Source organism: Vicia villosa, linkage group LG3 (assembly GCF_029867415.1).
Source record: "Vicia villosa cultivar HV-30 ecotype Madison, WI linkage group LG3, Vvil1.0, whole genome shotgun sequence".
Taxonomy (NCBI): Eukaryota; Viridiplantae; Streptophyta; class Magnoliopsida; order Fabales; family Fabaceae; genus Vicia; species Vicia villosa.
In genome coordinates, this window is record NC_081182.1 from 206,080,249 (window position 1) to 206,092,828 (window position 12,580).

At 32.7% G+C, this 12,580-nt stretch overlaps 2 protein-coding genes and 1 pseudogene across 2 annotated transcripts; 1 reads left to right on the top strand and 2 right to left on the bottom strand.

The window, feature by feature from the left end:
- Positions 1 to 625: 625 nt before the first annotated feature.
- LOC131659796 (uncharacterized) lies at positions 626 to 5,884 on the top strand (annotated as a pseudogene).
- Positions 5,885 to 5,898: 14 nt separating this feature from the next.
- On the bottom strand, positions 5,899 to 6,820 carry LOC131659797 (uncharacterized). The gene is made up of 4 exons (XM_058928931.1): positions 6,695 to 6,820; positions 6,470 to 6,587; positions 6,161 to 6,385; positions 5,899 to 5,925 (listed from the first exon to the last, which is right to left on the bottom strand). The coding sequence occupies exons 1-4, from the start codon at positions 6,730 to 6,732 to the stop codon at positions 5,899 to 5,901; spliced, it is 408 nt and encodes a 135-aa protein (XP_058784914.1). The 5' UTR covers positions 6,733 to 6,820.
- Positions 6,821 to 7,224: 404 nt separating this feature from the next.
- LOC131659798 (uncharacterized) lies at positions 7,225 to 8,779 on the bottom strand. Its single transcript, XM_058928933.1, has 6 exons — positions 8,608 to 8,779; positions 8,335 to 8,517; positions 8,157 to 8,207; positions 7,971 to 8,058; positions 7,728 to 7,882; positions 7,225 to 7,351 (listed from the first exon to the last, which is right to left on the bottom strand). Exons 1-6 carry the CDS (start codon positions 8,622 to 8,624, stop codon positions 7,225 to 7,227), a joined length of 621 nt encoding a protein of 206 aa, XP_058784916.1. The 5' UTR covers positions 8,625 to 8,779.
- Between the last annotated feature and the right edge of the window lie 3,801 nt (positions 8,780 to 12,580).

The following is a 12,580-nucleotide window of genomic DNA, read 5'->3' on the forward strand; positions in this document are numbered from 1 at the left end:
TGTATACCGGTATACCCTATTTTCTACCGCAAAGCAATGGTGAAATAAAATTATCTACTCATACCTGAAATCATTTTCATCATCAGAGGGAATACGCACAGAAGGACCACCGTGTGAAGATGCCATTGTCGGAACCCTAACCGCAGGCAGTTGCAATGCTAAACTTCTATTCAGTGCAATAGGAAACAAGTACTAGGTACATGCAGAAAGTGGGTTAACTGTTCAGTTTCTATTTACTTATAATATTAGTTTTGACTTAAAGTCTTTTTAAAAGAGTAACACATCCATCAAATAAAATATTATAAATAACCTGTATAGATTAAATTAAATACATTTAACACACACAACAGTTATAAGGGAGGGATAAGTAGTAATTTAAATCTATAACCATCATTCTATTCATATTCAGTTCCAATTTCATATATATTCAAGTATCAAAGAAAAATTAAAATCAATACTGCATTCATGACATTTGAACCCACCAATTCCCCTTCAATTAGAAACTGTAAACTTTTAGTATTCAAAATCATGAAGTAGCATGCTATACATCTCATATTGTGTGCATAAATCTATACAAATCAATCTTATTTGTAGTATTATTATTCATCCTACTTTTGTGTTTGTGATGGAAACAGATGTTGTTAAAAACACTGCTCCTCAAACATCCATTGCAAGAAAGAGGAGAAAGCTTATTCTTAAAGCAAAGAGGGATTATCGAAACCGTGTCAGATCAAGCAACCTCACTTCCCATTTAAATCATAATTTTACATCTTCTGTAACATATGAAACCACTATTGAAACGGCTATGGCTAGAAAGAGAAGGAAAATAATCTTGGATAACAGAAAAAGATTGAGAAATTTGTTCAATACTGAAGTTAGTAGGGTTCAAAATACGAACAACATTGTTAGTCAAAGTCAGAACATGGATCATGCATCTACTTCAAATTATAATATGTCAAGTCAGTCCATGGATCATCCATCTACCTCAAATCATAATGTGTCTGTTGAATCTCATTATGAAGACAATGATGACTCCAACTCTGACAATAATTTAAATTCTTCTAATAGTTCCAGTTCTGACGAAGATTCAGACCCGGCACAATTACAGGAGGCCCATCTTCAAGGTATTTCCATATCATACACTGATAACCAAATGATGTACACTTCTTCTGTTGATAGACATATTCAGTATTGTGGTTTCTTTTTTCAGAATATTACGATATTGGCGACCAAAGTTATGAATGCGCACACTGCCAAGCATGTATGTGGTACCAAGAAAAAGTGAATAGACACAAAATTACAGCAACTCCTCGCTTTTATCGTTGTTGCCGTGGAGGGAAAATTGTTCTTCCGTTCCTTGAGCAACCTCCACAGGTGTTGCAAGATCTTCTATTTAATAACACATATTCAGATAGTAAAAACTACCAGGCTAACATACGAACATACAACGCAATGTTCTCATTCACTTCCCCTGGAATGAAGTTCGACACAACATATTCTAAAAGAGGTGGACCCCCTACTTTGAGACTGCAGGGTCAGACCTGTCATCGAATTGGTACACTGCTGCCAGAAACAGGGCAACCTCCGCAATATGCTCAATTATACATCTATGACACGGACAATGAAGTTGAACACAGAATAAAATGTTTCAAGTAAGCATGCTCAGACATAATTACACAATTGTTTTATACAAAAATTATGTTAAACTATTTATTCATGGCTGCGAAAAATAAACAGGGACAACAAAGGCATCGAGCGACTGGTTGTCAAAAAGCTCAAGATGATGTTAGATCAGCACAATGTTCATGCCAAAGCTTTTAGAATGGCAAGGGATGTTTTAAGGACAAATTCTTTCACAGATTTAAAACTCAGGCTTATTTCTGATAGATCCGAAGATGGCCGTGTTTACAACAAACCTACTGTCTCAGAAGTGGCTGCACTCATTGTGGGAGACATTGATTCTGCTGATAAAAGGGACATCTTAATTCAGCGCCGCAATGGTGGTTTGCAACGAATAGATGAGTTTCACCCAGCATATTTGGCTTATCAGTATCCTCTTATATTTCCTTATGGGGAAGATGGTTACAGGAAAAATATAATGCACAGATATCGCCATGAAACTGAGGTCACTAAGAGAAACCGTCAAAGCATTAAGGATTGGTTTTCTTATCGGTTACAACAACGTCGCAAAGAGGCAAAAACACTACTTTACTCAAGACGCCTATTTCAACAATTCTTAGTCGACGGCTATGCTATGATGGAATCCGAACGACTGAATTGGTTGAGAGATAATCAGTCGAAATTAAGAGTGGGCAAATATAATAATTTGGCCGCTCAAACTGATTGCGATACAAGAAATGAACACCAAAAGCGAGGAAAACGAGTTGTTCTGCCATCAACATTTGTTGGTAGCAAGAGATATATGGATCAATTATATTTTGACGGTATGGCCATTTCAAGTCAATTGGGATTCCCTGATTTATTTGTTACTTTTACCTGCAACCCAAATTGGCCTGAAATTAAAAGAGCATTGTCAGGCACGGGTCTACAACCCCATGATAGGCCAGATATCATTTCAAAAGTTTTCAAAATAAAGTTTGATACCCTCATGGATGATATTACAAAACACCATGTCGTGGGAAAAGTGATTGCATGTAAGTTGTTTCATTTAATTATACTACTTTTCAATCATGTGTCTGTGTAGTACCAAAATATTACATCGAACTAACTTTCAATTTAATAGATATGTACACCATCGAATTCCAAAAGCGCGGATTGCCACATGCTCACATCTTGATATTCCTACACCCTAAGAGCAAATACCCAACACCATCCGACATAGACAAGATCATTTCTGCTGAAATTCCCGACCCGACTGTTCATCCCAATTTATACAAATTGGTTAGGGCACATATGATGCATGGACCCTGTGGGCTTGCTCGCGTGACCTCACAATGTATGAAGAATGGACGATGTTCTAAATACTACCCCAAAAAGTTTATTGAAGACACTATTGTTGATGCAGAGGGATATCCGCTGTATAGGAGAAGATCAAAAACCTTCACTATTGAAAAAAATGGTATCACCTTGGACAACAGACATGTGGTTCCATATAATACCAGATTTCTTATGAAATACCAGGCACATATAAACATGGAATGGTGTAATCAGAGTACTTCAATAAAATATCTTTTCAAATATATCAATAAAGGCTATGACAGAATAACAGCAGCAGTTTCAACAAATAGCAATCAACCTGTTGATGAGATCCAACAATATCTCGACTGCAGGTATGTCTCACCCAGTGAAGCATGCTGGCGCATTTACTCTTACAATATTCATGGCAGAAAACCAGCTGTGGAACGTATGTTCTATCATTTGGTTGGGGAGAAACCTATATACTATACAGATTATGCACGCATGGAAAATGTGCTGGAAACTGCAAGTGTGACTGAATCAATGTTTACTGCATGGCTGGTAGCAAATGCTAAATATGAAGAGGCACAAACATTAACTTATGGTCAGTTTGTCTCAAAGTTTGTTTACCACAAAAAAAGAGAGAATGGAAACCGCGGAAAAAAGGCTTCACCATTGGACGTCTCATATGGGTTCCGCCAACAACTGGTGAACTGTTTTACCTGCGCATGATGTTGACGGTGGCAAAAGGACCAACAACATATGAGGAAATCAGGACCGTGGATAACATTCAGTATGATACATTCAGAGATGCATGCTTTGCAATGGGATTTCTTGAAGACGACAAAGAATACATAGCTGCTATAAAGGAGGCAAGTCATTGGGGGACTGGTCATTTTCTTCGAAAACTGTTTGTTATCATGCTTTTGTCTGGTGCTGTTAATCGCCCTGCACATGTTTGGGAACAAACTTGGCTCCTATTATCTGATGGTGTCTTACATACACAAAGAGCATTGGCTGCTAATCCAGGTTTGTTAGACATAATAAAATAGCAAACAAAACAATTTGTTAATAACAAGCTACAGATGACTTACCAACAGCATTATAACTCAATTTCTCATATCAATGCAGAATTGGACCTCACACAAGAAGAGTTGCAAAATTTGACTTTAATAGAAATTGAGAAACTGCTTCAGTCAAATAGAAGGACACTAAAGGATTTTAGTCCTATTCCATATCCGGATGCTTATGTTCTTGAACAGTTGGGAAACAGGCTCATATATGATGAGCGTAATTATGATACAGCATCAATGAACTCAGAATTTGAAAATCTGTTTGCTGCTCTTACAGGTAACTATTGCGTCAATTAAATTCATTTTATTTTACGCTTTGAAATTCTATGAATCAATTATTCTAACACCGTTCTACAATCAATATTATGTTCCTAAGATGAGCAAAGAAGTATTTATGAAAAAATCATCCACGCTGTGGAGTCTCAAAAACCTGCGGTTTTCTTCCTTCATGGTTATGGTGGTACCGGAAAAACATATATGTGGAGAACACTCGCAGCTGCATTAAGATCAAAACACGATATATGTTTAACTGTTGCAACTAGCGGTATAGCATCATTGTTACTTCCAGGAGGTAGAACTGCACATTCAAAGTTCAGGATACCGGTACCAACTATGGACAATTCTACTTGCAAGGTTGAATTCAACGATGATGTCGCAGACATGTTACGACAGACAAAGCTTATAATATGGGATGAGGCACCAATGGCGCATAAGTATGCAATAGAATCGCTTGACAGAACTTTGAAAGATGTTATGAGTGCAGACAAAAATTCAACTGATGTATTCGGTGGAAAGGTTGTTGTTTTCGGGGGTGATTTCAGACAGATTTTACCTGTCGTCCCCAGAGGCAGTCGTTCCGATATTGTACACTGTGCCATAAATGCATCTTACATATGGCATTCAGTTGAGGTATTAACATTGACAAGAAACATGCGGCTACGAACAGGATCGACACAGACTGACAAAAATGAGATAGCACAGTTTTCAGATTGGCTTTTAAGAATAGGAGAGGGCCGAATATCTGAGCCTAATGACGGCACCGCCGAAATCAACATACCACCTGATATTCTGATAACAGAATTTGATAATCCAATCGTGGCCATTGTCAATAGCACATACCCTGATTTCATAAATAATTTCCAATGTGTAGATTACCTTAAAAGTCGAGCGATACTTGCCTCTACACTGCAGATTGTTGATCAGATCAATGACCATATACTTAGCTTGATGCCAGGTTAAGCAACAAAAATATATAATTTAATGGATTATATTAATCTAATTTTTGCTTTTACTAATTCTGTTTGGTCAACAATGTAGGAGAGATTCGTGACTACTACAGCGCAAATTCAGTTGACAAGTCTGAGATTCATGACCCAGCAGTAGTTGATATCCTCACACCAGAATTTCTAAGTTCCCTCCGAACATCAGGATTGCCAAACCATCACTTAAAACTAAAGGTTGGGACACCTATAATGCTCATGAGAAATATAGATCAGGCTGAAGGTTTATGTAACGGCACAAGGCTGTGTATAACAAAGATGGCAGCCCATGTACTGGAGGCTTCAATAATGGGTGGTAAAGGTATGGGAAATTTGGTTTACATACCTCGAATGGACATGTCACCATCCCAATCACCATGGCCATTCAAACTGAATAGGAGACAGTTCCCTATTATAGTTTCCTATTCTATGACAATTAACAAATCACAGGGACAGTCCTTGGATAACGTTGGTTTGTACTTACCGAAAGATGTATTCACACATGGCCAGATTTATGTCGCATTGTCAAGAGTAACAACAAAAAAGGGAATCAAAATACTGATACATGATGAAGAAAAGAAATTCAGGGAGAAAACTACAAATGTTGTCTATAAAGAAGTTTTTAACAATGTCTAAGTTTTTAGAATTGATCAGAGTAAATCTGTAACAGCAGTAATCTATATTAATAACAGCATATTAGTATTGCAAGTAACTGCTGTAATATATATTACTAATAGCATATTAGCAATGTAAGTAACAGAAATAATATATATATAGCATAACATCTAAAAACCAAAATCTTATATATTAATATAAAGGTGGACCTAAGTCCACCAGAAAATTACAAAAAGTTTAACACTTAGATATTTATAACAAACTTTGACATCATTGTCAATATTTCAACATTGTTACAAGTATCTCCTTGCTGATGGGATCCTTAACGCTGAAGCCCATAGAGTCTCCATCAAGCAGGCACCTTTCCTTGGCAAATTTGTACCAACCACGCCCTAAGAACATCTGACCCTTTTCGGTATGATGAACTTCACATTCATACCTGACTTCCCTTTCCCAGTCAACCAAATCTACAAACCTTGCTCCATGGAGCCAGCGACTTGCCACAACATGCTCAGGAATTTCCTGCAATATTGATATAAAACAACATTAGATAATCCCATTAACTGTTAGGGAAAGACAATAAGCTTAAAACGAATAATAACTTACAAGAAGACATGACTGAGCCATCTTCCCGTTGGACACATCTTGCTTCCAGATACAATATTGTAACTTAGCAGGCTGTTCTACATGGCAACTAAAATCGTCAACAACAGGTTCATGGCATCTGGAACATTATACAAACAGACAACATGGTCAATAAATAAATGTGTTATCAAACATTCTAAATTAAAACATAAAATGTATACTCAACATAAGCTAATTCAAACATACACAGAGTTATCAGAGGTGACAGCTTTCCCCACAGCCATTTGGTTGACCGAGTTTTCTTCACCTGCATGCAACCATATATAACTTTTAAATACAATATGTAACAGAGCAAACTTTCAAATGATGTGTTAACCTTTACCTCTCACTGCTTGATCAACTCTTCCTTCCATCTTTTCAGAAATTCGCAGCTTACACTGTTGATTGCAGAGTAATGATGAATGCTTTAGTGTTTAGTGCTATCAAACTATCTGCACATTACTTATATAACACTCTAAATGGACTCTTCACATACCTGCTACTTTTCCACCGCCCAATAGAAATCAATGCAATTGTTCAATTAGTCTTCTTTGCATTTACATCACTTCAAAACAGTTTTCGTTTTATTTATATGCCTCACGAAAAACAATAACTGCCCATAACCCAATTGATCTTTCACATCCCAATATAATATAACACATTACAACTATTTTATAACCATTTAATATTATCGTACTACTCTTTAACATATACTATTAAATTGAATTTTCAACTATTCATATGTCCATTGTTGTGTGTTTACCTATTAGATTTAATAGCCTACCATTTACAGGAGCCATACCCAAACTTATACCAACAATAATGAAATTAGGTTCCCTATTCTGATCAAGTTTGATAGATATCCTGTTCAATACTTATAATAAACAATACTTAATTTTAAAACAGAGTGGTAATCAATTTTGCATAAAAACCATGGCAGATTCGGCTCAGTCCATGAAACTTACAGCCAAAATTGATAATATTTAATTTAAAACCATACATAGTGCCATAATTGTTAATCTTGGTTCACATCCACCATTACAAAAAAAAACAAAACCATAAATCCCATACAAACCAAACTGCTAAAAAACGGCCCTATACATCCACCACAAACATTGCCTAACCAACAGCTCTATCAACGATCACCACTGCGCTCCACTGTTACCATAATATCTAACACCGGCGGGTAATAAATCACAAAGTGCACTTTATCACCTACTTTCAGTTCCGCTGCCCTTACATAGTCAAACCATTCTCCATACAAATATGTTTCTTTTTTTTTTTTGGCCTCTTCTTCACATTGCACTCATATGGGTACCCGTTGTCCACATCATTGAGGGTAATCTCTGACATTCCAGCAAGCCCACATTTCTCTACTATTTCTGCAGGAATATACTGCACTCATTGACATACAATATCAGTTACATTACATCTCTGTATAACACCAGTGTGCCAACAACTATAGACTTTGAACACTGCTTACCATAACATTTGAGCAAAACTTCTTTACATCATGAACTTCACGTGTCCAGTACGCTTCTTCGAACTCTTCCTGTACAGGACTCATTTCCCTGCAATTAAGACCACATTTACAACACAATGCAAACACAACAGCATCAATATACCTATAACGATAATATATTCCCTATCTCTTATAAATAAACTTTACCTCTCACTATCAGAAGATATCATTATGTATTCAATTCCATCTCCATCATCCCTTCAACACAATAACATACAAACTATTTATTAAACTAAGTTGTAACTCATTATTCCGGAAACACATTCAATTTTGTAGAGGTTAAATGGAATTCAATACAAGAAACAAAATTAAACTATAAGATTACCCTTTATTTTCAACAATCCTGGCAGCCTCTACAGAAACTTTACCGGCATCGTCGACACGATTCAATCTTTGATGTTGTTTCTTCCATTCCTCCATAACATCATCATTCTCCTGTGACCCACTCAGTATCCTCTCAACTGTGAGCCGCTTCCATGGAGTTTGCAACTCCAACCTATCGGGTGAACTGGAATCAAAACAACATTGCGACCTCTAAATGGATGAATATCTTATGATAAACTCTGCAAACAACATAAACAGTAACACATGCACATACCTTCTTGGCTGCGACATTTTGTTCTTCACACTTATCACCCAACCCTGCGTTTCTTACACCAACAATGCCAAAGACAGACTCTTTGATTGCTTATGAATCCAACGTTACTTTCATTTTAAATTCCAGCGTTATGTAACAATACCAATAATAGGATTCTTTTTTGGGCCTATTAACAAATTAGGTCTAACAATAAAAATAGGTTTTCTGCACCAAGGCTAGAATTCTAAGGCCCAATAAACTTTATTGTCCTATTAACTTAGATAAATTAACCAACTATAAGGTCCAACAGGTATTTTTAACCTATTTAAAATATTTTACCTTATAATATGAACTTACATATATATATATATATATATATATATATATATATATATATATATATATATATATATATATATATATATATATATATATATATATATATATTTTCCCTATTTTATTAAAGTGCCCTAAAACCCAATGCGCGAGACAGACGGGTACCCGTGCGAACGCACGGGTAAGACACTAGTAGTTAATGGATAAATGAATTTTATTATTCTTAATTTTAATATAATATCTTTTTTATTATTATTATTATTATTATTATTATTATTATTAATTTATTAATAAATTTAGGAAATTTTAAAATTAGAAAGTGGGAAGTGGGTTATTATGGTTAATAGTTAGTGGGTAAATAAATTTTATTATTATTAACATTAATTTAAAATAATAATTATTATTATTAATTTTATTTTAATTATTAATTAATTAATTAATAAATTAATTTTGGGGGAGTTTTGGAGGAAAGAAGTTATAGGATTATAAGTTAGTACGATGATTATAAGTTAGTACAATGATTACTTATTTTGGGAATTTAGAGGGTTTAATCCGTTTATGTAACCGAGCGTTTTTGAAAACGTAAACACTAGGAATCAAACGAGGTCTCTTCAATGTGCTTGCTCTTTTTTTTCTTTTTCTTTTTTTAAAAGTTATGTGGTGTGTAATTATAACACTCTTTTATTTATTTATTTATTTATTTATTTAAGTTATATGGTGTTTAATGTGTATTAATTATCACTCTCTTGAAAAGGTATAGTATGATTCTTTGGCTTTTGTACCTTCTCGAAACAAAAAAGTTATAGGTTGTTTTGACGAGGCATTATAGCAAGCAGTTAGAGACGGTAGAAGAAGATTATTATTCATTGATTCATTGGGAAAACTTTGGGATGCAATTACAAAGTTTAGTGTTGTACCTACTAGGGAGCAGGGCCCAATTCTATTTTAAGAATAGGGTTTATAATAAAATAACATATTTTCAAATATATAACATACTAGTATTTCTTTAAAGAAGAAAAAATTGACAAACCATAATATATAAAATATTAATCACATAATTATGTGTGAAATGTATCATAAATTACTATTATTATTTTCAGTCAATTTAAAATATTATAATATTTAGTTGTCATATATTAATGATATAGATTTTTTGAAATAATAAAAATGTAAATTATCATAACTATTCAAATTCATCTGTTTAACAAACAGCATTTAATTTTTGCTACTCAATAAATACAATAAATATGAAAGGTCACGCGGAAAGAGGGAACCCATGGAAAACCCCAATTTTTGAAATTTTTTAGTGTGCATGCCATAATAATTTTTTTATTAATTTCTTAATGAGTAATAATTAATTGGAAATTAAATAAATTTTAAAAATAATTTAAAAAATAATTTTCATATATTTTTAAATAAATTTCATTTAAAAAATCATTCAAAGTCTTTTAATGCAGATACGGTAACACTTTTAATGCAAATACGAGAATATATGGGGATCCCAATTTTTTGAGCTTTCAATTCAAATTTTTTATTTTTCATTTAAATGATAATTCTTATAATTATATTAAAAATCATATAAATTACACATGATTTATGATTTATTTCGATCTCATAAAAATAAACTTATTTTAAAATAAATATTTCAAAATGAATAATGATTAACTTGAGATTAAATAAATAAAGTGAACGATTTAATCGATAAAATTTTGTATATTTTAAAATAAATTTCATTTAAAAAATAAATTTATTATTCTAAATATTAAATAAATTATATTTTCCTAAGAAATATTAATAAGAATAATATTATTTTATTTTATTGCTAAAATTGTGATACATTTAAATTTGAAAATATTGTTATATTTAGAAGTTATTTAAATTTTTATAGAAAGGGTAATCAAACAAAATAAAATAAATTGAGATTTAGTAATTATTTTAGACTTATGAAATAACTAAAACATGTGAATATTTTCAAATTAACTTTATAATTGTTATCATGATAAAAAATGTTAAATAGTATTCATAAAAATTTAATGATAAATGTTAATCATAAAAAATTAATGATAATAGGTAAAAAATTATGAGACACATATTTATCGAATAAATAAATTTAAGATGATACGAAAAATATTTATTTTCAAAATTATTTTAAAAAACATAAATAACTTACAAATATTGTTGTAAACGATAAAAATGCAACTATTTATTCAATTAATTTTAACAGGAATAAGTTAAAACTATATTTATAAATAGTCACACGAGTTCAAATCACTTATAAACGAGAAAAATTTTGTATGTGTTGATATAGTTATTTGTAGAAACAAAAATAAGTTAGAATAACTTTTATAAACAAGAATAAGTTACAAATATTTGTATAAGCGAAAAAAATTCAACTATTGATGCATTTGTTTTTAACATGAATAAGTTAAAATATTTTTATAAATTGTCATAGTTTCAAGACACTTATAAACGGAAAAAAATCTATATTGATATAATTACTTTTACAAACGAAGGTAAGTTACAATAATTTTTATAAACAAAAATAAATTAGAAATATTTTTATAAGTGGGAAAAACTCATCATTATTATAACTATATGTATGTTAACCAACGGGTATATGTGACCACATCTATGAGATAGCAGTTGCAGACTGTTTATTTTAATGTCCATCTTTCAAATCTTTCTTTTGCTACTGTTTTATATAATTGAAGTTAGAGAATTAATTGTACGGTTTATTATAAGTACGGATCGATGCTTAAAAGTTGGTGCATGTTATTAACCTATATTTCGGAATTAATGAAGCTCATCTCGACTTTTTTGGTTAATATACTATTTATAGATTTTAATACATTTTAATGGTTTATTATTATATTAGTTTTGACATAACATAAAACTATATACGTGACATTATTAGATCATGTTGTGTAAAACCCATACGAGACCCGTGCGATGGTGGTAGTTAAATTGAACGAGTGTCTTAGTGGCTGTGGAATCGTTTCAGGAACCTAGGCCGCAACACAACAACACTTTCGATTCTTGTAATGGTTTTTATCAATTTCATTGTTTAAGTTTTGCAATACATATACAAACACTATTAAGCGTTGAAATAAGTACAATAGCTCATCATATCATATTGCATGTGTCTGTGGTTGATCCCTTGCTCTATAATAATTTCAGCTTATTTTAAAATTATAAATTAATCTATAACTATGTAGTAATTTAGGATTCCTATAAATTACTTAACCATCTTCTTTGTCTCATATTTAGCTCTTTTTGATCAAAGAGATATTTCAGACTCTTGTGATCACTAAATACTTCAAACCTTGAACCATACAGATAATGCCTCCACAATTTCAACACAAATACAACTGCTGCCAACTCTAAGTCGTGAGTCGGATAATTCATCTCATGCACTTTGAGTTGTCTTGAGGCATAAGCGACTACCTGTTGATTCTGGATTAGCACACCTCCTAATCCCATCAATGAAGCATCACAATACACAACAAAAGATTCCGCCGGATTCGGCAAGATCAAGATCGGCGCACTAGTCAACCTCTTCTTTAACTCTTGGAGTCCTTCTTCACATTTCGAATCCCATATGAACGCTTGACCCTTCCTAGTCAACTTAGTTAATGACAACGCTAACTTTGAAAAACCT